This window comes from Podarcis bocagei (genome assembly GCF_964188305.1).
Source record: "Podarcis bocagei genome assembly, chromosome: 1".
NCBI classification, from domain to species: Eukaryota; Metazoa; Chordata; class Lepidosauria; order Squamata; family Lacertidae; genus Podarcis; species Podarcis bocagei.
Window position 1 is genome coordinate 66,188,042 of NC_138125.1, and position 27,115 is coordinate 66,215,156.

At 41.1% G+C, this 27,115-nt stretch overlaps 1 protein-coding gene across 1 annotated transcript; it reads left to right on the forward strand.

Moving 5' to 3' along the window:
- The first annotated feature begins 336 nt into the window (after positions 1-336).
- ARL14EP (ARF like GTPase 14 effector protein) lies at positions 337-13,286 on the forward strand. Its single transcript, XM_081166534.1, has 4 exons — positions 337-461; positions 7,223-7,719; positions 9,433-9,563; positions 10,296-13,286. Exons 2-4 carry the CDS (start codon positions 7,297-7,299, stop codon positions 10,522-10,524), a joined length of 783 nt encoding a protein of 260 aa, XP_081022660.1. The 5' UTR covers positions 337-461; positions 7,223-7,296; the 3' UTR covers positions 10,525-13,286.
- The last annotated feature ends 13,829 nt before the right edge of the window (positions 13,287-27,115 follow it).

A 27,115-nucleotide genomic window follows, 5' to 3' on the forward strand; every position in this document is an offset into this window, starting at 1 on the left:
AAGTGGCTGGTCTTCTGCTGAGCCATACATAAAGGGCAGAAAAGCGCGACCTTCCTTGTTAGTGTCCCTCACTGACGGAGAAGTGCCCGTCGTGCCGAATTTCTGCCTACGCGGCGGCAAGAGTTCAACGAGCAAAGCTCCGCGCCTCCCAACAAAATAACCGCGTGCTTGGAAGCCTCGGCCAATCTCGGAGAACGCGCTGCGACCACACAGCCCGTCTTAACTGAAGGCTGCTTTTGCCTTTCTACCCACCTTGCCCCGCACATGGCGGACGCCCTCCAACAAGTGCTCGGGAGCCGGAAGTCGGGATAGGGAATGTGAGGCTGCCGCCCTTTCCTCGCGGGCAGCCGTTTCCTTCCGTCGACGCGTCGCTGCTGGGGCCAGTCGGCTTCATGGCGGCCACGGGCGAGGCGAGCGCTGGGGTGGGAGCGGGACAGGGCCGCAGGAGAGCCTATGTGAAGGTAGGCGCCGGAGGAGGAGCGGGGAAGCCGTAAAGCTTTTGCAAGGATAATGCTATTTCCCCACGTTCACGTGATTTTAACGACACGGGGAACGTTGGGAGTCGCTAATACGCTAGATTTGTTAGCGCTTCCTATCCTGCTGTGCTTTTAATTTGTCGCAGTTATACGCCGCCTTTTGTTCCAAGGAGCTCAAGGCGGCGCACATGGTTCTCCTCCCCCATTTCATCCCCGCAACAACCCCGCGAGGTAGGTCACCCACTGAGCTGCACGGCTGAGCGGGGACTCGAACCCAGGCCTCCCCCCAAGTCATAGACCTGCGCTGTAACCAATGCGCCACACGGGATCTCGAACGGCTTTGAGTTTCTCCCCGCCCCTATTTATTGTTGCCCTCGCAACAATCTTGTGAGGTAGGTTAGGCGGTGAGATGTTACCAGGAATGCACAACTAACGCAGAGAAAGATGCATATACAATAAATATATAAAGATGCATCTACAGTGTGTGTGTGTATAAATGCACGCGTGCGCTTTGAAATAAAAAAAAGTTAAATGCTCTACTGGTTCTTTTTCACACAGAATGTTCCCTGGAACATAACTTTCCCCCTGTTAATTCATAACTTGGAAAATAGCCTTGATTGGGTTATGTGGTAAATTGGGAAAAGTTAACCAAAGGTAGAGACTGAGGTAATGTAGATGGAACTTGACTGTTTTGACATATCCTCAGTCAATAAGTTTTCAGACTTGAAGGTAGGCTTGCCACTGTCACATTCAGTTGTTTTTGTGCATTTTCCGCTAGTTTCTCATGTTTCGCAAAACAGACTGCAGACTGTAGCAAAACAGACCGTAGCAATATATACATGTGTGATATTTTGAGTGTGAAAATCACAGGCCCTTTAAATATATGAAGGAAATACTGTATTGGCCCAAATATAAGCCGCACCTTTAAAATTGGAGGGGGGGGAAATACCCAAATATAAGCCAGTATGTTCCTGACTGCATAGTGGGGGGGGGGGTTTGCGTCTGGCTGCCTTTCCCCTTCCTCACTCTCTCCCTTCCCGGCCTTGGGGGAGAGGATGGGGGACTATGTACAGGCACTGTTTTACCCGCGTTCCTGGCTGCATACCATAAGATTGTGAATATAAGCTGCACTTTAACTTTTCAGGGTCGGAATTTGGGGGGAAGGTGAGGCTTATATTCAGGCCGATACAGTGTATAGTTGTCTAAATCTCTTAGAAAGAGACTGGGCCTTCATTTGAGTAGACAAATCCTTCAAGCTGTTTTATTCAATTTAGCCACTTCACTTTTGTGGGACTAATATGAGAGCCAGTCTGCATTTGTAGTTCTATTAAATACCACATTTATACATTAGAGATGTGCTAAATATAAATGTGAAAAACTCAGGAAACATTGATACTTCTAAACTGCTTAAAAGCCACCTTGGCAATTAAGCAGTATATAAATGAAATAGTAAATTACAGCTCTTTGAGTGTACATTTGGTCGCAAACCCAGTTTTGTGCCATGCAGCCTGTAGCTTTGCGGAGATGATAGGAAAATCATCCAAACAGGCCTGTCCCTTGTGTTGAGGAGCCTATTTTTCTTCCTCACCTACACCATTACATTTTCATAGCAATTGAACTACTGATACCAGACCAGGACTAGTGCCACAGTAATTTAAAGCACTCCGGCTGCAGTACAAAAAGCAAAAATCTGTATGCAGCTATATGTTCTATTAGGATTGCCTCTTTGTGTTATAAATTCATGTGCTTTATATGCTTTCTGTATTTTGTAAAACTTTTTGTATATGTAATATCTGCTTTGCTTTAATATGTGTTGTAGCACGTTTGCCATAATTGCTGGCTTCTAGGTTACCTTTAGGCATATGACCAGAGGTACAATCAGTAATCAGTGGAGAGCTTCTCCCTTCTTTCCCCTTTTCTTGGTGTCTTATGATCACCTGGTTCAGAGCTGTTTGCAGGAGTTTTCCTTTCTTCTTCTGAGCATTCTCTCAATTCTACTGCATTCTCTAAATGTGACCTTGGTAGGGTCCAGGTGATGGGTTTATACATATTTGAACAGTGCTTTGTTACTGCTGGTTATTGTACCAGCCAGTAGCAGTATGTTAAAAGTACCCCTGAGCACATTCAGAGTCTGTTTCTCTTTCTGCTGAACAAGTGCAGTTTGCCTCAGGAATGAAAGAAAAGCTTATAGGGCAGGTGACAGAAACTGTTTGGGCCCTGCGCTTCTTTCTTATAAGAAACTGAATGCTGCTGCTACCTCCATTACAACTATACAGTGCAGAACTAAATAACGTAACCTCCCTCACACAAAAATTCCACTCTCGATACATGGTGCCAGCGAGTCAGCAATGCTGTCTTCCAAGATAATATCCCCAGTAGAGCAGGTGGGAAACCTGTGACCCCTCCAAGTCTTGTTGAACTGTAACTTCCATCTTCTGTAACTACTACTACTACTACTGCTATTATATTTGTTTATGCTCCGCTTTTTTCCCCTGACGGGCTCACAGATAAAATAAGAACAACTAAAAATGAGGGGTGGGGTCATTAAAAAATTAAACATTAATAGAACTAAAACTATGGATGGGCAATCACAGACAATCACAACAAAAACAGTGTGGTACCCATCTCCTCCATCTCCTCATTACAAACTGTCAGTTTTCAAAAGCATGCTGAAACAAGAAGGTGTCTGGCAGGAGGACTCCTAAGAGGGAACCAGTCTAACTTCTCTTGGGAGGGAGTTCAAACTCTGAGAACAGCCACCGAAAAGGCCCTGGCGAGGGCTGATAGGTATTGTAGTCCAGCAACATACTGAAGGCCACAGGTTATTCATGCCCTGCTGTGTAGGGATTAAGCAGACCCATTCACTCTCATCCTCTATCCCCACCCCTTTTCCATATTTTATTTTGCAACTTGTATTCAATGTTCCATGGCTCTTAAGTCCTCATTAGGCTGAGTGGGTTGGAATTGTTCCCTTTGGGGTTTTTTGTTTTGTTTTTTAATGTTTTGCTTGACTCCTTTGCTGTTGGCCTTTTCACTTCTGTGACACTCCCATGTGCTGAATTTCTGAAGTGGAGAGCCTTTTCTACTTATGTAGGCTCCTCATGTAATATAGAACTCTAATCTCCCATGGTTGATAAATGTGCAGAGGAAAAAAACTCCTGAGTAGTTACTATATGTCTGATTCCTGGTTCATTAAACTCCTTCCCCCCTCTCAGTCTGCTATCAACAGTCTGTAATTCTAGGAATTGTCAGGCCATTTTGCAGTTTAAAAATATTTTTCTTAGTGTTGAAATGTATATACTTGCTTGGGGAGATTCCCTTGAGTATGTAGAAACAACTGATTTTTATTTATTTTATTTATTTTGATGGCCCAGTTGTGCTCCCAAACACATAGGTATTTGATCACTTGTGCTCACTATTGGAACAAGTGGGAGCTGCAACAAAAGGTTGCAGTGTAAAGCTAGCCAGTCAAGTCCTGTTCCAAGATGCTCATGTGAAAGCTCAAATATGATGCAGAACTTAAAGCAGTTGCGGAAAAGGATTAAAAACTGTATCAATTGCCATGTGAATGCAGCCTTAGTCAGTGGATGCATTGACCAGTTTAGCATCCTGACCCAGCCCCCTGCTTCCCAACGCACTCACTCTTCAACATGTATCGTAAACTAATTTAATTTAATTTTGTTTTTATTTAAATTCTGTTTTTCCATCAAAAGGACCTTCAGTCAGCCTCACTAAAAATAATACAATTACATACTGTATCATAAAAAATATTTCAAAGTAGTCAATAACAGTGCATTTGAAAGAAATATATCCCATTTATAGCAGCAGAAAATATGACTCTTAATATGTTCAACATCCATAAAGCCTGCCAGAAGAGAATGGTCTGGCCACCTATAAAAATATTTCATTGAGCTAGTGAGAATTTTTCCAAGCATCATCATCCCAAGTGCCTTGCTAAAAGTTGTCGCTTGACTGCTCATTTTCCCTGCAGCTCACTTCCCTTGTCTCTGCTGGCACTCATTCCTCTTTGCTCCACAGTGAAACTCCTATGCTCCAGAGATCATGGGTGCAATTTGACAGTTGCATTATTTTTCTAGCTGTGATCTCCCTATTTTCCAAGGCAAAGATAGCTAGACTAGTACTGTGGAGGGTGAAAGGGAGGAGGCAGCTGTGCTGGGTAGGGTGCAGAAGTAAGTTTGCTACAGTTTGCAATTTGGTTAGTTTCATAGGAATAACTGCCAGGAAAGTTGACATGTGACAAATAGCATCTGTCACCTTAGAGCTAATTCCTACAAATGCTTCAGCATTTATATGATCCCAAAGTGGTCAAAAGAATACCCATGCACAATAAAGAATCTGAACCCTTTTGGTATTGTGTGCTAATGCACACTCGCCTGAGCCTTTCAGTTGTGTTGAAGCATTTGTGGAGTTTGTTGCACCCTGGTTTTGCCTTGGGTGGTTGATGAAGACCACATGATGCCATGCTAAAGAACACTGAAGAACTCAAACACAGAAGAATCTGTCCATTAAAAATGGAGTTGTAGAAGTGTAGAATTACAAGCCTGTTCTCCAGAATGGAAAACGTAATCCTGAATTTGCTGATATTTCTCCTCCTACTCTTTCATCTTGTTACCCTGTCCTGCTGCTGATGGTGTAGTGCCTTCTCCCTTTTAAAAAAATCTTTCTGTAAACACCAGCAGTTGTTGCTTGCTTGCTTTCTAGCACCACCTGCCATGGTTTTAATGAGCATTTCATAGGGCATCAGCAGTTTAGCTTAGTTCCACGCCAACAGCAAATTAATGTAATATTCTTGCCATCTTCTGTTCTTACTAAAATTTGCTGCTATCCTACCTTTCTTTAAATGTGAGCAAAACTGAAGCACCAGATGTTGCAGCATTCATCATGGTAAAATATTGCCAGTAACAACATTACTCAAATCTTGATCCTGTCATTTTAAGCAGGGTCTGACAGCAGAAAACAGTTTTGTACATCTGTTTCTCTATCCCAAATGGGACGAGGTCTTCAAACTAGTAAGATAATTTTTTGAAAACAAGCAATGTTCTATTGGAATTTGTGGGAACTTAAACATACCATTAAAAGCCTAAGTCCAGTGTTTAGCTGCAGAAGTGAAATGCTTGCGCACCCATAATGCAAATGCTTGCAGAGGTGGGAACATGTTGCTCCCTGTGACATGTTGCTGCGAAGGCTTGAGCCTGAAAAGAGAATGCAAAATGCAATATTTCTTAAGAAGTAAGACAAGAAAAATGATAGTGTCTCCAGCTGAAGCATCCGGGACTTTTGAGAGCAATTCCATCATGCCCTCTTGAAAAATCTGCTCTAGAAGATCAGGAGGCATTCAGTGCAGTGTGAGAGGCTGCAGCCTGAAGAGAAATTTGGTACAGACCATGTGCATAATAAGCACAGTGTTCTTTGAATTTTGGCCTCTGAAATTAGTTGAAACAAATGCCATATCTGTGCCAATACTAGAAGATGTCTTAAAAATGATCCTAGTTCTGAGTAAAATCTCAGTTTGGCCTTTTGAAAAACTAGTTCGAACCATGGATGGACACATGCACATGTATGACTCATGGAGATGGAAAACAGCGGGGGATTTTAATTTTTTTTTGCTGCTCTGATTTGGAGCTTGTCTGCAAAATTTAGATATCTGCAATGTTTCTACTTGCTTAATAGCTTCTGCATATATGCTTTGCTTCCGTCATTCTCCTTGCAAATTACTGGCTTTTCCTTCTGCTTGAATATGAACTGCATTAGAAAATCTTCATAAAAACTTTCTTTAGGATGCTTCCCTCCTCCTCAATTAAAATAGGTAATGGATGTGGTATGAAGGTGCATCTCTAATGTGGGAATACTCCTGTGTGTATCTTCCTAGCATAGTCAGAATAGTGTGTATGAGATACCTCGTACAAAGACACATGTTCCAACTTCTTCTATCTACAAATCTTAAATTTTACACAGGAAGATTTCAAGAGATGGGCTTGAGAATACTTTCCCAAGGACATCTACTAGACTACTACTATCAGTATAATTTTTATGTTTAAATCATGCCCTGAGGTTTTGAAAACATTAAGATTGTTGCATCAGATCTGCTAGTAGACCCTAGGTAGAACCTTGATGTTTGAATTTTTAAACAACTTGACATTTTTTGGTTTTGGACAAATGAAGTTGAACTTATTTTCTGGAAAGCTCTGGATTCATAATGCCAACAGTCACACTAATACAGATAACTGTTATTGGTTTGGCAGTCTTACCAGTGAGCAGCCTTTGAGGAAGTCAGTGCCACTGTAGCTCTTAAAGTACCCTTTCATTGGCAAGGGACGCCAGTCCATCTGGCTTAACTCTCAACTAAGCTAAGCTTCCTTTCATATCCACTTATTGAGGCTAGTACAGACTTGTCCTAGCCACTTGCATTCCTTTGGTCTCCATATCAAAAACTTCTTAAATGGCATGGCAGTTGCATTGACATGCCTACGCCTATCATGGAAGCTGCTGTACTCTGGATGCCAGTTTTTACCCATATTAATGCATTCTGGTGGCAGAGGTTTTGTACAAAATCTTATGGCTGCCTACAGATCATAAGACAAAGGCAAAAGTTGCCTGCACAATCAGCTGCATTGTATAGTTCAGCTGAATCCTTGAAGATCCATATTACGTTTGCTTTTATTTTGGGTCTAGTTGAAAGTAAAGGTATGCAGCATGAATCTCATTTCCTTCACTGCTTTCTCCAGGCTAATCGTAACAGCTGCTAAGGACGACAAAGACAAACTGTAGACAATCAAATATATTGTACTGGTCAAGTAAAATGGATCCATGTTCAGTAGGAAATCAGCTGCAAGCTAGCAGCGATTGCCATAAAACATACTTTACCTGTCACACTGGATTCAAGACTAAACAAGAACTATCATCAACTGATCTGTTACTCCTTCAGCTTAGGACTGGGATAACACTTTCAGAGAACGATACAATCTGTTTCCATCATGCTAAAGTTTACCTTGATAGGTATGAAGACTTGCAAAAGTCATGCTGCGATCCTTTTAATATGCACAAAAAGCTTTCAAGGAAAAACTTGCATGCAATTGACATAGACGATGCAACTGTTCTAAGTGCCAAGTTTGGACGGCAGTTTATACCTGGCTGGAAACTTTGTCAAAAATGTACACAGATAATAAATGGAAGTGCAGAGGTTGATTCTGAAGACCGTCAACGAAGGAGACTTGATTCAGACGTATGTATATGGGATAATTTTTTTCACCTATCTGTTGGACTTAGGCTTCAATATTATGCACACTTACCTGAGAGCAAGCCCCAGTGAAAATGCTGTTCCTTAATTCTAAGTAATTGTGCCTGTGGGTTAGGCTGTACTTAACATAGAGCATCACTAAGATAAGTAAAGGAAAAGGGACCCCTGACCATTAGGTCCAGTCGTGGCTGACTCTGGGGTTGCGGTGCTCATCTTGCTTTATTGGCCGAGGGAGTCTGCGTACAGCTTCTGGGTCATGTGGCCAGCATGACTAAGCTGCTTCTGGTGAACCAGAACAGCGCATGGAAACACCGTTTACCTTCCTGCTGGAGCAGTACCTATTTATCTACTTGCACTTTGATGTGCTTTTGAACTGCTAGGTTGGCAGGAGCAGGGACCGAGCAACAGGAGCTCACCCTGTCACAGAGATTCGAACTGCCGACCTTCTGATCGGCTAGTCCTAGGCTCTGGTTTAACCCACAGCGCCACCCGCATCCCTCCATCACTAAGATAGCTATTATTAATTAATTAATTAATTAATTAACCCTCAGGTACTAATGGTATGCTAAATACTGTGCAATTTCCACATGTGTGGTCATCACTTGATAAGTGCAACATGAAGAATTATGTGAAACAGCCATCGTTAATCAAAACTTAACAAAAGGCACTCTGATATAACCTCACGTAATTCAAATGTAGTAACTGGCAATAGAGCATTAATACATCTAGCTGCAGTTCCTCACATGTTATATTATGAATATATGTATGAATGTGCCCTAAGCAAGTCTAACGTGATTAATGTGGAAGAGAGCAGGGCTTGACACTAGAATGGTGAAACTGAGTAGAAGTGGATTAATTCATAGACATGTATAAAAGTTGGAACCACAGCAGTCTTTGGGGAACAATAAGGTCTAATCTACACATACAACAGAGCAAAGTGTAGGAGTTCTGATGGGATTGAATCAATATCATTCTTTTCCCTTAGAACTTATTTCACCACTTGATGGGGGGGGGGTATCTATTCCTAGCAATAAAAAGCAGCATGATGGAAGATGTACTTTGAAATGGAAGTTATTCTCCAGTCTTCGTCTAATGAAAACATACAGCAGTTAATTTTTTAAAAGGTGAGGTCAAGAGTGAACTGAAAATATGTCCTGTTTAATTATTAAAGTAGGCTTTCACTATTTCTGTTTCCATTAATTTGCACCATTAGATATATACTCATATCCCGCTTACCTGCTCCACAAGAAATTGCCATTGCTTTTTTACTTTACTTCCTAGTGTTACTGCCCGTTTAGAGAAACCTTACGAGTGGTCAGGTGGCTAAGATGTCATAAAATTAAAATACGTGTGTTGGGGAAGAGGGATGCTTTGTGCCACAGCATACAGCAACCACTTGTTCACATTTTTTGTATTAACCTGTAATAATCTTCCTTGACCAAGAGCAATTGGTGGTGGATACCCTGTTCATGTAGACAGGGATTGAGGGCATCTCAACCTTATCCCCCTTCATATTCATGAACTGAGCATTTGAAGGCAATGACACACAACAGAAAGGTTTTTTTACATTTGGCCCCAGCTTTGAGCCTCTTTTTATCTAAGAAGTGACAGCATTCTAAGTTGATTAGCAAGCCTCTGGCAGTGTATGCATTAAGCTTTGCATTAATAGTTCCAATGAAATTGTCTGTATCTGTTCAGGGACGTACAACTAAGGCCTTGAAGTCCTTACAGTTTGCTAATCCAGGACGACATTCTGAATTTGCTCCAGAAGCAAACAAAAGGGAAAAAAGAAGGCTGCAGACAAAAAGCACATCCAACAATTCAGACAGGTGAGCTCTTTCCCTCCGATGATTACATTTATCCTTGCTTTCACGCCCTTGGGGGAAAGTCTTTATTTGCATCTGGACCATGCTTCAAGTCTGCTTAAGCAGATAGAATCTCTTTTCATTCAAGTGCATAGAAATGGTGTGATAAAAATCCATTGTAAGGCATGGAAAAAACCTTGAAGAATAAAGAATTGCCACACAATAATGCTTTTGGAGCATCTGAATTAATCCACAGAATAGCTAAAAGGTGACTGATCCTGCCTTTTCTGTTCCAAAGTGGTTCTGAACAAATCAATTCTGTACTGAAGCAGGAAGGTGAATGTTGATTAGAGTTGTCCACAGCGTCAGTAGACTCCTTTCAGATATAACATGTGATCACACCTTAGATAGTAATGGTGCCCTTCCCCAAAATTAATGAACCCTAAAACATTCTGTCCACAGTTGCAAAGGGAAAGAGAAGGGAAACAAAATTGCATAGCCTATGGACAGATATGGCAAGCTGTTGCATGGACAGACTCTGTCAACATGTTTCTATATGTAATGGTGCCTCCCTAGAACCTAATCTTGCCCGAAATTTATTGGCAGTCTCTGTGGCTAATGTATGGCTTTTGATTCTTGGCATAATATTAGCCAGAGCAAATTCACCTAAAAGTAGATTTAAACTGAATTGCCAGTGACTTAAAATGGAGTCCAGTGTTACAGACTGCTGTTAATTCTGCTTTCTCTCTCCTCCAGGCAACTCATACCAGCAAAGAGCAAAGTGTACGATAGCCAAGGACTTCTGCTTTATAGTGGGATAGACCTCTGTGACTGTCTTGATGAAGATTGCCTGGGATGTTTCTATGCTTGTCCCAAGTGTGACTCCAGCAAGTGTGGACCTGAATGCCGCTGTGATCGCAAGTGGCTATATGAGCAAATTGAGATAGAAGGAGGAGAAATTATAAGGAATAAGCAAGCGGTATAGCTTACACGTTGAATTCAAGTAATGAGCGTACATGCCAAAGGTTTTCACTTACAAAAATGCATAAACTTTGTTCAGATTTCCAGTTAGCGTTTGAAGTGGTATATGAAAGTTGTGGCTCAGAGTTAATTTCCCCTTTTTGGCACCCTTACAAAAAAGATAATCTAGAACCTTATTAATGGGCAAGTTGATTAATCGGAACAGTATTATGCATTTTGCACCATGTACTCTGTAGAAAAGATGCATTGCCCAAGCGTCTCCCCTCTTTTCACCTGGGAGTGTTGCCCATTTCAGAAATGTGACCACTGATTTCATCACTTTAATTGCTAGAAGCCATGAGCAGTATTAGCACATAGTAGATTTGTGATTTGATAACGATGTTGCATGGTGGGTAGAAGATATTAATGACAGATAAAAGGCTTTTTGAGAAAATGGTACCACTTCAAAGAAAAGTATTGGACCGCTTTGAAATATTTCCGTGTTTTTGTTTTTAATCTGAATACAAATCTGTCTTGTGTTTTCAACAGTATTTCACTGATGAGGAGAAAATAATAAACCAAAGATATCATTTCTCAGGTAGCATTTCCATTATGGGTTTGTTATTTGAGAACTATATATTTGAGTCTCTAGGCAGTCGGACAGAATTTCTAGGATGAATGACAACACAGTCCCATTTATCCTTTGAGAATATGTGCAAGTTAATTATTTGAATTTGGACATTAGGAGCACAAATGGGGAACCAGGAGTAATGTGTTTTATATTGCAATCACCGATGCTCTGCATAAGGATATGTTCAGAATTTATTTTCAGCAGCAATTAAAAGGCTGCATTTTCTTGCAGGGCCATTTTCATAGTTTTGACCCCATATGCAATAAGGAATTGTATCTGTGTAAATAAAACTTGCCCTCGAGGATAGATGACTTTCTATTTGAAATGATGGTTAGGTGGTAAAATGTGTAAGACTTAAAAAGTTCCTGTTAAGTATTATCCTAGGAGTTTTGTTTGACTCCGCCTATGTTCAGAAATTTCTCCTGTTACCTGTACTGTCCTAGGAAGGCAAATTGTGTCATGCAAAGCAAGAAAGCTGCATAGGAGCTGGTGGATGTTTGTCCCTAAATTCAGGAGGAGATGGAATTGAATCCAGAGCCCTGAACCTGGAGTTCCATGACTGCTCCGATGGGCCCAAGTGGAGCTACTCCCTTATTTGACATATAAATGTTTATTGAGGGGCCATGAGGTCTGAGAACATTGGAGTGTATCCAAGGAGCCTCTGGATTAAGTCAATTGCGTCTTTACAGTATTTGTATGCATGCATTTATTTAGATATGCATAGAAACCATTTCATTATCAATTATGATTGCATTTTTTTACAATTTGCAAATGTCTGTACTTTAAAAGACTTAAGATTACACCTTTGCTGGGGCTGCATTATATCTGACTAAATTGGGCATTAGCAAATCATCTTGTAAAGAGAAATCCGCAGTAGGAATGGTTATTAAATTTAAAATTGCTTCAGTTGGTATCTTTTTTTCAAAAAAGCATTTTTCTATCTAAATCAACTCCAAAGCCTCAGTATGCAGATAGCTTTATTGGGACCAACCAAAATGTCACACAGTCATTTTCATCGGTCTTAATAAAAGTATTACCATACTGTGGTTTTGGGCTTTTCCCCCCTATTGTATGAATCAGTACAGATTCAATATTTTTTTAAAATCCCGTAAAATAACTTTAGAATTCTATGTGCAACTTTGCTTGACTTGATTGATTTCATATGTTATGTAGTAAAGTTCTTACAGCTATGTACAGAAAACTAGCCATCACCTAAAACTGTTTTTAGAGCCTGCCTAACTGCTGCCAAGTTATTTGAACAGATGGGTTTTTTTACTCTCCCTGCAAAGTGGCATTCTGCAAAGCTTACAATAAAATAAAAGTAGTTAAAGGGAAATGTTTGGCACCTGCACAATAAGATACATATATATGGTTTTATCCAAAGCTGTCCAGGTACGAGCAGAACAGACTTCTAATCATGCAATCAGAACTTCGCTCCTGCAGGCTCTTGCAGGCTCTCAAAATCTGCTCTGTGGGGTTGAGGAACCCCCGAGCAAATTTGTGGAATTGTAGAAAGGCGTAGAGGAAGAAGACATTATACTGCATGAGCTCACTATCAGTTTAAAAATTTGGATACTGGCAGATAAATAGCTGCAAGTCACATTGCAGCATGCTGGAATATGAAATCCTCTTGAACTTAAATTTCTTAGTGTTGACATCTACTGGCACTAACATAATGTGAAGCAGCAATGCAAATATTGTGTTTGTCTAATTTCTTCAACAAAAAATTGATCAAATTTACCCTCAAATGTTTAGACGTGTGTCTCAGCGCCTAATCTATTATAAAATGTTATACAGTGTAATGGCTAGTATGTATTGGTAATATATTTTTCTTTACATTTTGATACAGGTATGTATTGGTAATCTTCTCCAGATATTAACATTAATTAAACAGAGGTTGCAGTTCTGTGCACAGATACTTTGGTCAATTCCATGAATACTAACAGATAGTATGTACTGCATGCTGAAGTGATTAGTTATGCATAAAAACTTACTCCACTTACACTGAAACATTACTGCTAGTACTAGACAGCTGCAAACGAAGATACACTATTGAGTAAATATCAGGTATTTTCTTTGTCAACTCACGTCTGAAGATTCCTATGTTTCTTATCATTTATCAAATCCTGTTAATAAATACATTTATTTGAGCCACATATTTAGTTCTGTTATTCTTCTTTTTAAAGTTCATCCAGATAATGAAGAGTAAATATCTGAATACCTCTACTTTCTGTTAATTTACTTAGCCCAAACTTAGTACAAAACAGAGGACTACTACTCATTCACTTTGTTTGTATGCCGCTTTTCCACCAAAAAATAAATAAATGCTCAAAGTGGCTCACAAAAAAGGAATGCATTTCAAACGGACACTACAAAAACAATTTAATAACAGCATAGCAAAATAACATAGTAACAGTTGCATAATAACAGCAAAATAATAACATGAAGAAACCACATTTCAATGCTATAAATATAACAAGATGACTTAAGCAACACAGCATCCAAAAGCAAAATTAACAAGGGGGCTTCACAGTTTTCCCTTAACTCTAGAAATACTCCTCCCATGATATTACTCATCACCTTATTCTCTTGAACTTTGTGCCACCTGTACAGTTAAAGAGACATGTGTTGTTGTTTAGTCGTGTCCGACTTCGTGACCCCATGTACCAGAGCACGCCAGGCACTCCTGTCTTCCACCGCCTCCCGCAGTTTGGTCAGACTCATGTTTGTAGCTTCGAGAACACTGTCCAACCATCTCATCCTCTGTCGTCCCCTTCTCCTTGTGCCCTCCATCTTTCCCAACATCAGGGTCTTTTCCAGGGAGTCTTCTCTTCTCATGAGGTGGCCAAAGTATTGGAGCCTGAACTTCAGGACCTGTCCTTCCAGTGAGCACTCAGGGCTGATTTCCTTAAGAATGGATACGTTTGATCTTCTTGCAGTCCATGGGACTCTCAAGAGTCTCCTCCAGCACCATAACTCAAAAGCATCAATTCTTCGGTGATCAGTCTTCTTTATGGTCCAGCTCTCACTTCCGTACATCACTACTGGGAAGACCATGTAGCTGCCTTATTATCTCTTGAATCTGAATCAGAAAGTCTGAGGTTAATAGATTTAAGTGCCCTCATAGTGCTAGAATAAATGAGGTTCTTCCCCATGTAGAAGGGTGACTTGCACCAGGGAGCGTGGGCAGGCTGTCATTAGATGGCGTCAGATTCCTATAATACAAAATTTTGTTTTATATGGCTGTGCTGATATTTTCCTAGGCAATGACATGCAAAACAATAATAACACACATTTCCTACCCTTTTACAAACCTGAGGCATGAAACAAAATGTACATACAGTGGAAAAGTTTATACAGATACCGGTGTGTATGCAAGAGGGGTACACTTGGGAGAGAAGAAAAATGTACGTGTCTGGGGTTTGGGTGTGTGTGCATGTGTATGTGTTGTCTCTGAACAGTAAGAGGAGGGGCTATCAACGTGTGGCTTCTGTTTATGTGTCATCTATGAAGGAAGGGGAAAATGTATATGCGAAGTGGGGGGTGAGAGATGCATATGTGCCTGTAGTTTGTGTGCAGGGAGTGTGTTTATGTGTGCAAGGGGGTGGTGGGCCACCTGGTATATTTTTCCTGTGACTGGGGAATGTGCCTTGTTATTAGACAGCAACAGCATCACTGATGGGAGGGAGTCTATATTGTGTGGTCTCCACAGTTAGGACCAGCAGGACATCCTTTGAGAAGCCGGAGTTTTTCCAGGGGAGAAGAAGCAATTACTGTACTGTCTTAAAATTTGTAATGTGCCCGCTAGTCCAAAAAAGGCTGATAACCACTGGTTTACAGAAGCAATTCATTTTCAAACCATAGCTTATGAAGCGGCTTGTTTTTATAAACCACAGTGAAGATTAGCCACAGTATAGGGTTCTTAATTTTGAAACTAAAGCTTCAGATCTCTTCACCCTGACAGTGGGAGAGAGCAGTGAGTTCAAGGCTTGTGTATGTAGCAAACCAAACATTGCCAATGTTTATGTCTGACCATTTGAGCCATATTAGGCTCTATACCATTGCCCTGAATAGAGCTGTGAACAATATTAGGCTGTATCTTCACAAAATTGTCCTAAACATCTGAGATGATGTCCTTGAAAGGTGAGTTTAATATGAATGGGCATTATAATTTTACAGGTGTTGATTTTGTTCTGTTTTATGGTGAACTTTGCTAGAGATTTCTTGCCATCTTGGGCCTCAGGAGGAAGAAAGGAGGCACAGTTACCTAAAACCCCTAAACACAGTTGGATTTACTTCCGAGTAAGCATGCATAGGATAGCACCATAAGGCAGTGTTTCCCAAACGTTTTTGGGCAACGGCACACCTGTTTACCGGGAAAAAATCTCGCGGCACACCACCATTAAAGCCCCGCCCCGTGACGTCAGCGCGCAGCGTCACGCCGGGAGGGACGCACAAAAGTGAAAGTTTTTTCCCTCCCCCTTGCCGGGGTGGGAGGAGGCAGCAGAGCGAGGGACTGAGGGACGGCGGCAGCTGAGGCGGCGGCGGCTGTTGTGGTGGTGGCGGTGATAGCGGGCGGAGGAGGGGGCGGCGGCGGGAGTTGCTGCTGCTGCTGTTGCTGCTGCTGCCCGGACATGCCGGCCTCCTCCTCCTCCGCTGTCTCGCGCTCCTCCCTTTTGCGCGCGCTGCCCCGCCGCTCGGCACCACCACCGCGGAGCCGCCCCCGGCTCGACGCGGATCCTCGCCGCCTCTCGCCGCCCGACTCGCCCGCCTCCCTCCCACGGCACACCAGCCGATGTCTCACGGCACAGTAGTGTGCCGCGGAACACCGGTTGGGAAACACTGCCATAAGGCACTTTCTGTTGGATCAATTTATGCGGGTAAAAGAGTAGGCAGAAAAATACAAAAGGTGTAGCTAATTAGAGTTGCTGAAATTTGAACCTAGGCACTAAGTTTATTAACTGCAAATATTTCAATTAATGGACTGAAAACTGACAAAACAGTTTCTAGGATGCTAATTGACTAAGGAGCTGTTTTTCCCACCATATTCTTACAGTTTTTAGGTAATTGCCAAGGGGGGGAATCTATTTACACATGAATGTGGGAACCAAATGAGTTGTGTATTGTACAGTCCCTCGGCTATTGGCTTGTGTAATTAATAATAATTGTAAAGAACAATATTCTTCCCTTCGACATAAATGCGAACCACTGCCTATCTTTTTGGTGTGGGTTTTTTTTTTTCCTTTCCCAATCAAATTCTCAAGTCCTGTGGTTGGTCTTTTCAGTCTGTTGGCCTTTCAGACTCATGAAATGTAATTACTGTTAACGCCACGAAAAGCTAGGCCTGCCGATTGAGTCAGCTTTTATCTCTGCATTTCAAATGTATCCCAAGACTGACCTTCAACCTTTCTCACCGCAGAAACCTGGAACTGGGAGAACAAAGGCTCCCTGTTTTAGTGAAGTTCATGCCATTTTATCATGTGGATATATTTTTACACAGGAGCAGGCTGGAGGTCGTCAGTCTCATTTTTACTTATGCCCTTAGCACAATTTGAATCCAGTTTCCTGAGGTGAAGGTTAAGCAGCATATACACAAAGCTTTGGGAAATGGTAAACCTCAAAAGATGCAGCCCCCTAATGGTGGAGAACACTCCAGCAGTTGGGAGCACTGAGCAGTCGATGTTCCAGAGCACATAGAAACCAGTGCCACATCCGCACCAGATATTTAAACCACTATTATACCACTTTGACATTCATGGCCCTTCCGCAAAGGATCCTGGGATCTGTGGTTCATTAAGGATGCCAAGAGTTGTTAGGAGACCCCTGTTCCTCTCAAAGAGCTATAGTTCCCAGGGGAGTTCCCCAGGGAGAGGGCTTGATTGTTAAACCACCCTGGAAACGGCAACTGATGCATTCACAGCAAAAACACAATTATGTGGTCTCCCAGAGAAGAGATTGCAGGCACTTTACTACTACAGTGGACGCCCTAGTTACGTACCGCTCTGGATACGTAACTTTGGGGTTACGAACGCAGCAAAGCCGCATGCGCAGAAGCGCTCAATCGCGCCATGCGCAGAAGCGGTGCCTCTGCCTACAGATTTTTTGGGTTGCGGATGGACGACTGGAACGTATTTAATTCGTATCCGGAGGGTCCACTGTACTCTGATCCTCTTGCAGCTGTGAAATAAGGGAGCTAGGCCATGGTTTAGTTTAGCATGTTATCTGAACCTGGGCTTGTCATCAGTCTCCTGAAAAAACTGCAAGCGATAAGCCATAGAATGATTCCTGGCTACAGCTCATGAGAGATCTGTGAAAGTGAAACGAGCCTGGGTTCAGGCAATCTGCTAAGCCAAACCATGGCTTGCCTCACAACAGCAGCTTTGGAGAAGGAGCAAAACGGTCCCTATCCCTTCAGGAACATGCACGCTTTTAGGTTTCTGCTAAGTCATGGTTTGGTTTAGCAGCATGTGCAAAACTGGGTCAGTTGTATCTCTACCAGTCCCATTCCTATAATCCATCTGTTGTGGAGCCAGTAAATTACTGCTGACCCTTTTCCTATTTGAAATAAGCTTTAATGACTTTTGTAGAGTTTCTTGTTTTTACAACTTCTTTATTACAAAGCCCACAGTTCTGCTGTATATGCCATCCCTCTTTCACCTTGTGAAAATAGCTTTGCCTTAATTCACATAAGTGAACTCTCTCAATGATTCCTGTTCATCAGACAGTTTTAAAAGTTTGACTCTCTCTTTAAACTGACTGATCATGTTGGGAAATGACTTTATCGATTAAGATTATTTAAAAGATATAACTTCATTTATATACCTGCATATAACCAGATCAGAGGTTAAAAGCATCTATAATTAAAAATATTGTATTAACAGTAAAGAAATGCAGTCATCTTTAAAATAATATGGCTACTAAATTTCTTTTACATACTATTATTGCAAACAATACCCACAAGAACTCTGCGTTTGAAAAAGGAAAGGAGTCCAAAAGAGTTGGGAAGTTTCTTTTTTGGTTTCGCTTTCACATTTCATAATTTCTAGATAGCAAATTATTGAAAAGTGTTCCATAAATAATTCCTGAAGTATGATTTACATTTGCTCCTGCCTCTAAATTTCTTTGAACATGCATTTTTGGGGCTAGGCATTTGTCCTTTGGTTCTGACACAAGTTGTGCATCTATAGAAGTGACCAGAGGAGGGATGACCACTGGGAGGAGTGCAGAGAGAAAGAAGCACCATATTACATCCACAGCAGCACAACCATATACCTTCATCTGACCATATCAGTCTCTACAGCCACAACAGGCACTGTAATTTTCGAACAGCTGAAAGGCGCACTCCTCCATTGTCTGCTGAGACAGACAGGTGCTGACTACTGTATTTTTCGCTCTATAAGACGCACTTTTTACCCTCCAAAAATTAAGGGGAAATGTGTGTGTCTTGGAGCGAATGCAGGCTCCCTGGCTTCAGGGATAGCCGCCCGAAGCCTCCAGAGCGCAGCGGGAGCTCCCACTGTGCTCCGGAGGCTTCACGTTGCTTTCGCTGAAGCCAGGAGAGCAAGAGGGATCGGTGCGCACTGATCCCTCTTGCTCTCCTGGCTTCGCTTCGCTGGAGAGGCACTGCGCAGCTTTCCCTCTCTGCGCAGCGCCCCTTCAGCGAAGCAGGAGGAAAAATGGAAGGGGCTCTGTTTCTCCTGCTGCTTCTCCCCTTCTAAAACTATACGGTATTCTCTCTTTGGCAAGTGGTGAAGTCTCAAGACAATGAGGACCTTGAACTGTCTTCATGTCACAAAGCAGGATGGGTCTTGAAGAGACTTTGGCTACTACAGTGGTACCTCGAGTTATGAGCTTAATCCGTTCCGGAGGTCCGTTCTCAAACCAAAGCGTTCTTAAACCGAGGCACGCACTTTCCCTAATGAGGCCTCCAGCCGCCGGTGTTCGGCTTCCAGGGCAAAGTTCGCTAACCGGAACACCTACTTCCGGTTTTGCGGAGTTCATCGTCCGAAGCATTCGTTAACAGGGCTGTTCGTGGACCGAGGTACCACTGTATTGGCCAGGCTGCCAAGTTCTGGAGCCCACCAGTCTAGGGAAGCCTTAAAGGTGGGAGGCCTAGGCAGCCTGTGGAGAGACGGCTTGGGACAAGGTGTGGTCCAGAGGAATGAAAGCCAAAGCTCATTGGTAGCACATTACAAACTCAGGGGCAGAGCCTCTGCTTTGTCTATGAAAGCTCCAAGATTCAGTCCCTGGCATCTCCGGGTACAGCTAGGAGTGCTGGAAATCCTGTAGACAATACTGAACAAGATGGGCCAATGCCAACTCAATTTAAGGCATCTTCCTATGTTCCTAAGACTGGAATCCTAACCTCATTTACCTGGAAGTAACCCCCATTGAATTCAGTGGGAATTACTTCTGAGTAGACATGCTTAGCCTTAATCAGGAAAGAAAATGGGCAGGATGAAGAGGGGCAAATGGGGATGAGAGAGACTGAAGGCTTTCCATATTAATTTTAAATAACCAGCAAAAGCTTTGACTGAAAGCTTCTAGTTTGATAGAATTAAAAATAATTAAATGCTAATTTTAATCTTTTTTTGTTAGTTCAACTGAAACTGTGTTTTTGGATGAATATCATAGAATAGATTGTCCTAAAGGTTTTATGAAAAAACTACACTATTAAATCCAGCAGAGGGCATCACTTTACTACAAACATAAACTGTAGCATTTTGAAAACTAGTTTAATATTAGCTTCCTGGAGGTTTTTTTTTTTTTTAAAAAAAAATGCCCACTTGGACTTCTGATGATTACAGAGATTCACACTAGGAGTTCACAATGTCCAACTGAGCAATAAATCAGGAAATGAGATTAAATTCATACAACCAAAGCTATAAGGTCAGGAACATTTTAAATAAATGTTAAGGATAAAGTCAATATTCTAATCATAAAATAAGTAAATCATTTATATCTGCTTCTTTCTGTTGCTCCGTGTGCTTTGTATGTTCTTTATCATTCCGCTACATTTTCCAGAACTTCATAGCTCTGTTTAGTAATGATCCAGGAGTAACTCCTAGGTTTTTTTTAAAAATATTTTAAATAAATGGGAGAACAGCATTGTTTTCCTTCTTTTTCTTTACAGCCTTGAGTGCCTCTTGCGCCTAAGTGAAGCTCAGCCAATTACATCCACATTAATCCTCTCCATTTTAACATAGTTACAAACTGCAGGTCGTCGACCACCAACCTGCAGCCTTTTCACCCTTTTCCGTTTGCTAAACTTCGCATGTGATGAAGCGCTCATGACTTTATGACATTTTGATTGCTCCTAATAAAGATATGACCATATGTCTAATAACTAAAGAGCTCAGCCGATTCTCCTTTTGCAGTTCGTGTTACACTGTTGCTATAGTGTACAAAAGCTTACAATTCACACAATAAACAATAATAAATGATAAACTGGCAACCTCCCCTGCAAGGCGCTCTATGTGGGCCTACCCCTGAGGCTGGCTGAGAAGCTGCGACTTGTGCAAAATAAAGTGACTTGACTCCTCCCTGGGACGGAATATCGCCATCATGTTACACTGCTGTTGACAGAATTGTACTGAGCACCAATTGGCTTAAGGGCCAAGCTTGGGTGCCGGGTTCAAGCTGCTGACATGGATCCTAGTTACCTAAAATTTTATCTCACACCTTATATACCCAACATCGCTGTGCTATACAGCAGAGGGCCTCCTGCAAATACCATGTCTTCCTTTTCCAACAAGCCTTTTAAGGAATGAGGAAGAAGAAGAAGAAGACAAAGAAAAAGAAGAATAAACAATTTATACCCCAGCCACTCTGGGTGGCTCCCAACAGTATATTAAAAACACGATAAAAGAGCAAGCATTAAAAACTTGCCTAAACAGGGCTACTTTCAGATGTCTTCTAAAAGTCAGATAGTTGTTTATTTCATTAACATCTGATGGGAGGGCAGGCGCCACCACCAAGAAGGCCCTCTGCCTGGTTCTCATCCTAGTCTGCATCTGCATTGGCTCTGAAAATGTTTGGATAGATGCTTTTATTGTTGGTGTTTGTATTGTTTGGGATTTAAAAAAAAAAAGATAACTGGGATGTTTTTGTTGGTTTGTTGGTGGGAAGTGATTCATAAATGAAATAAATGGTTTGTTAACCCCCTTCTAGTCCTTTGATGTCCCTTTAAGGTATTCCATAAGGCAAATGGCACTTTCAACAATAACCAGACTGAAAGAATGTCTAAGTAAGCTGAGAAGGAAGGTTCAAAAGTTTTTAATGAACATAAGAGCAGCCCTGCTAGAACAGTCCAAAGACTCATCTAATCCAGGACCCTGTGTCTCACAATGGGCAGCCAGATGTCTTTGGGAGTCTATGGGCCTGAGTGCAACAGCATTCTTCTCACTTGTGCCTCTGACATTAACTTACAGTGTAATTCAAGTTTTATAGTAACAAACTGAACTGCTTTTTCCTCCTTCAAAACAGGCATCCCCAAACTCAGCCCTCCAGCTGTTTTGGGACTACAACTCCCATCACCCCTACCTAACAGGACCAGTGGTCAGGGATGATGGGAATTGCAATTCCAAAACAGCTCGAGGGCTGAGTTTGGGGATGCCTGCTTCAAAAGCTAAGGCCCTGATCCAGATCAAAGAAGCCATGCTTAATCCCCTTTGAAAGTAATGAGACAGTCAATGAGTTAATGGTGACTGATTTCATCCAGACTTAGGCATGGCTAATGTTTTTTTTTTTATTATTATTATTAAAATAATATTTATTAATTTTCCAACAGTTTAAACACAACACTACAGAAAAACAAAAAAACAACAACACAATACAATAAAAAACACTACAAAACACTAACACATAAAACTAACAAAACAAAACAAAAACCATTTAAAACACATCAAACAATTTCAATATCTTATCTTTCATTCACTTATTTTCACGACCTCCTCACACCTTCCTTTTTGTATTCCACTTCTATTAATTGTTTCAGCAATTCCTTTCCATCTTCCTCTGTTTTCTATCCTTATCTTAACACATTCTAACCTTATTTTTTCCTTTAATACTCTATTAATCTATTTATACTTAATTCCTTATAACATTTCTACTAAAGCCATATAACTTCATTCCAACATTTTTCTAACATTCATTAATTTTACAGTATTTCTGTAAGTAGTCTTTAAACTTTTTCCAGTCTTCTTCCACCGACTCTTCTCCCTGGTCTCGGATTCTGCCAGTCATTTCCGCCATTTCCATATAGTCCATCAACTACATCTGCCATTCTTCCCGGGTGGGTAAATAGGCATGGCTAATGTTAACTAGGTTGCAGCCTGTGAGGTTCATTCATTCTGTCATTCGTTTTTAGCTTCCCTTTATAGGATAGGTTCATAACAAGTAGTTCATCTCTATATTTTGTTAAAATGTGACACACAAAATATAAATATTCCTTAGAATAAACAACATATTAGTTCATCATCCACTTTAACTGCTCCTAAACGATGGGTCTCGCTTCTGGTGCCCTTACTGAAATAAAATCCACACCCACTGCTCCCTTTCTTCTAAAGGTGTTAATTACAATTATCAGTTCATTTGCTTAATGCTACTGAATTTCTTTGAAACTATTAGCGGTTTTGATATCATTTGACAATTCTTCCCGACAAAAATGTTTTAAAATATACTATCATGGATTTTTAAAACCCAATCAGGTGGATTCCCACCCACCCCCAAGTTTTGAATTTACTAAGCAGAGCAGAAGGTTGTGTGAAAGTTGTATTTACATTTAATTTTATTCTGCAAAAATCCCACTGAAATTTCTCTCATACTCTCTGTTTTGGGCACATGAGGCCATTACTCAGAAGGCAAAGGAGAAACTTCTCGTTGTGGCCTCCTTCGGTTACGTGAAGGAAAAAGATGCACCACATACAAATGATAAATGCAGGAGCCATTTTTATTTCAGGAAACCTATGCAAGCCAATACCTGTGTAAACTGAACATGCCATTTTATTATGTATATTGGTTTTAAGATTTCTGGTTTTATTTCTGTTTTTAAAAAATTAGATTAACTTTTTCTATTTGTACTTTAATGAATAGATTGTTCTTTGTAAACTGCTTAGAAGCTTTTTTTTTAAATTGAGAAACAGTATACAAATTGTGTTAAATAAATTAAATACAGTGGTGCCTCGCAAGACGGAAAACTTGCTAGACGAAAGAGTTTTCCGTTTTGAAGGTGCTTCGCAAAATGAATTTCCTATGGGCTTGCTTCGCAAGACGACAATGTCTTGCGAGTTCCTGCTGGTTTTTTTTCCCTTCCCCCCCTTTTTCTAAGCCGCTAAGCCGCTTATCAGCTGATCCGATAAGCTGCTAATAGCGCTAATCCGCTAAGCCGCTAATGGGCTTGCTTCGCAAGACGAAAAAACCACTAGACGAAGAGAATCACAGAACGGATTCTTTTCGTCTTGCGAGGCACCACTGTACATCATCAACTGGAAGTTTAAATAATGTGGGGTAAGCATGCTTGTTTGATAGTTAATCTCCTCAAAATCAAAAGGGCTAACTTTAAAGGCAAATGTGCTTATGACAGGAGTGTGTGTGTGAAAACGATTTCAGATATCTAAAAAAGCTTCTCTCTCACCCCAGAAATACACACTACTCCTTCTGCACTGTCCCTCAGATATTATTTATTTATTTGTTGGTGCTGCTGGTTCCTACCCATTCCTAGGCCAGCTGAAAAAGGGAGGAGAGAGATCTTCACTCAGTCTTTCCATGGGGGAAAGGCCGTTGCCCTGAGAGATGGCAGGTGTGCAGCAGAGCGAAATTAAAAGCTCTCCAGCGAATGATGTCTCTAAAAGCTGGACATCGTTTCTTAATTAGAACCGAACATATGATGTCAGGAAAGACTGTATACAGCACTTTGTCATTTTGTGCTATATATACATATAATGTAATTTCTTTCCACAAAGGTTTCATGGGGGGGGGTGTACAAAAAGAATGTAGTTAAAGCAGAACTCTTTCATTCAGTACTACTCATTTTTACAAATGGGATATGGTAGGGATGTTAATTTCAATTATATTAAAAAGATACAGTAGATTTAAATGTCCCTTTCTGTACTCACAAACAGACACCTAAATGACTGACCAAAGAGTCAGGTTTTACACCACATCTGAAGTGTTTTCAGACCAGGGCTTTATAGCAAAGCGTATGCTGTGAGTACAAGTAATTCAGCCTGTTCTCTTATCTTTCTTTGAATGAAATTGATTTCGGACGCCCTCTCATTCTTGGTTTAAATTAATTTAATGGCTCTGTACTATGAAACAAAAGTAAACGAGCTGCCTATTTTGATTTCAGCTCTTTAGTTCTGTTGTTGTTTTCTTCCTCATTTCAGACAGCCTAAATTCACAAGCCAGTTTAATCAGAATACGAACCAGTTTTAATCACTATGTTTTAAATGGATGTCTCACGATGGTTGCCAGTGCCACTTCTAAGTGGTTGTTGAATGAAACTTAACTCTTTGGCTTGCTTTCAACTTGCCTCCCAATGAGGACTAATACGCATTGATCACAGCTATCCAGCCAGACCTTTTTTTACCTCCAGGTGTAAAGCTCAGCTGTCGTGGCGAATAGGACATTTGACTTGCTTAATATAGCAGCCCAAACCACCATGGGTGCTTGTGTATGAAGCAAGACACTTCTGTTCATGGGGGGGGGCATGCCAGGTGAGCAGAGAATTCATAAATTGAAGAAGAAAACAATTGTGGTCAGAATTTGGCTGCTCCTGTTCGATATAGTGGTGCTGAATGCTACTACTATTTGCACGTAAGAAATAGAAACCAATCTATCACCAAGCTAGAAGGTGGACATGGCATCAGTCACTTGGGCTTTAGTCCCTTACAGTTACCCCCTGGAGTCAACAGGAGTCAAGCATATATAAATTGTATGCTGGATTGAAGCCAACACATGGCTGTCAATCCCATAGATCTCAACGGAACTTATTTCCACATAGTGTGCTGGAAGTACTCTTTTTTAAACAGAAATATTTGGCTGACCCTTTTGATACCCCTCTAGAAGAAATTCAGTTTGACCGATGACACAGAAGAACAAAATTCCCCAAAGAAGATGGGAACTTGTTCTTCCTAATCTCTGTGGGCTTCCACTACAATAACTGTAAAGAAACTAGATACCAACTAATCTGCAGCTGAAAACTCTTGACATCTGATATGGGAAAGCAAATGGACAACTCGAGCCTGTGAACACAGTTGTCTCTGAGGTCAGGCTTTTTTCATCTAATTCCATGGTGGGAGATATTTTAAAACCGTGAAAATTAAATTATTAAAGAGAGGGAGTTTGGGACTCTGACCACAACACTGTAAATGTACAACTTAATATACAGCTATTTTCACTGTATGGCGAGAGGAAATAGAGGACTTGGCTAGACCGGTAAAGAAAAAGCAATTTATGTGTGTTGTATGTGCGATATAACATTGTGCAACCAGATGGCGACGTAGACTCCCGTTTTTCTCAACCTGTTTTCCCTTTTTAAATTTACAACGCTTTAAACTGAAACACTTCTTTGCTGTGTCTAGATCCAGCCCCAGTGTGTAACTGAGGGGTTGTAAAACGCAGAAGTATTTATTAACATCTTCATATTCTCCTCTTCCGACTCCAAAGAAGAACAGGCGATCAACAATAACATGTTCTGAAAGTCATACAATGCGAGCAAACCAAACAACAAGGCAGATAATCAGCAGCACATTCATCTGCAGCCAATTTCTCAGTCAAACTGTTGAAATAATACCATTTTGGTCTGACATAAGACGCCATGAGGAAGAGGGCCATGAGTATCCTTTTCTTGGGCAAGGTGCTTTCAAGGGTGGTGTGAGGTCAACCATACTGTGAGAGGGTTAACTTTTTATATAATAAAAAAGGTAGCTGTATTTAAAAAGAGATCATTTGACTGTCTCCAGTCAATCTCGGTTTTTGAGAGTATGGGGGCTCAGTCATGTTTGCACAGGAGACCATAAATTGTCCCAGAAGTCCATTTGAGAAAAATTCATACTGGTTTGCCCATATGTAAGCTCTGCATCTTGGAACAAACAGGACGTCGCATGTGACTCTGGGGCCACCAAAAGCAGAGAGATGAGTGGCATGGGCAGGGTTTGGCTCACCCAAGGCTGAAGTTAGGTCCCTGCTCTTCCCATTTCCCGTGTGTGTGTGTGTGTGTGTGTGTGTGTGTGTGAATGTACCATATTTGCTGACAGTCAATCACAACTGCACTAGGCCTGTTTTTTCAACAAATCATAGGGATTTCTCAATAGGAAAGCATTTGACTGGAATCCTATGATAGCTGAAAAACCCTCTTGGTTTTTCATTCCGTCACTAGGGCTCATTCATCACACAATTACAGCTCATAGCTTGTTTGATATTTTGATAGCATGGTACAAAACTGACACGTATCCCTAAGAAAGGGAGCTTCTGGCTTCCCCACCTCTTTCCCTTTCTGCTTATGCTCATTTTACATTTTTGATTTTTTTTAAAAAAATGCTGAACTGCAAATCTCGCCTGCTACCCTGCACTCGCTGCTGATGCTCTGTGTATGTCAGAAATTGTTACTGACATTTCAATTTTGCTTTCTTTCTCCCCTCCTTTTACTTTGACAGTATTATAGAGAAAATTTACATTTGAATAAAAAGCAAATAGCGCATGTCAGAGAAAGCATCGGGGAATGTCAAATTGTTTTTTTCCAATTATGGCTCTATTTCAAATAGTGTAATGCAATTAAAGGATAATTACTTGAAGTGCAAAGCCAAGGTTATGATCAGAATTGGTTGCCCTTTCACTTTAAATTCTGTCGTTCTGTATAACATATTCCAGTGGGACAAGTTAAAGGGTTAGCAAATACAATGCACCCATTCAGAAGGGTTCAGATGTTTAGTTCTGGTTGGGGCGCCCTCCCCCCTCCTGCCGCACGAGTTTTATTTTTGAATTG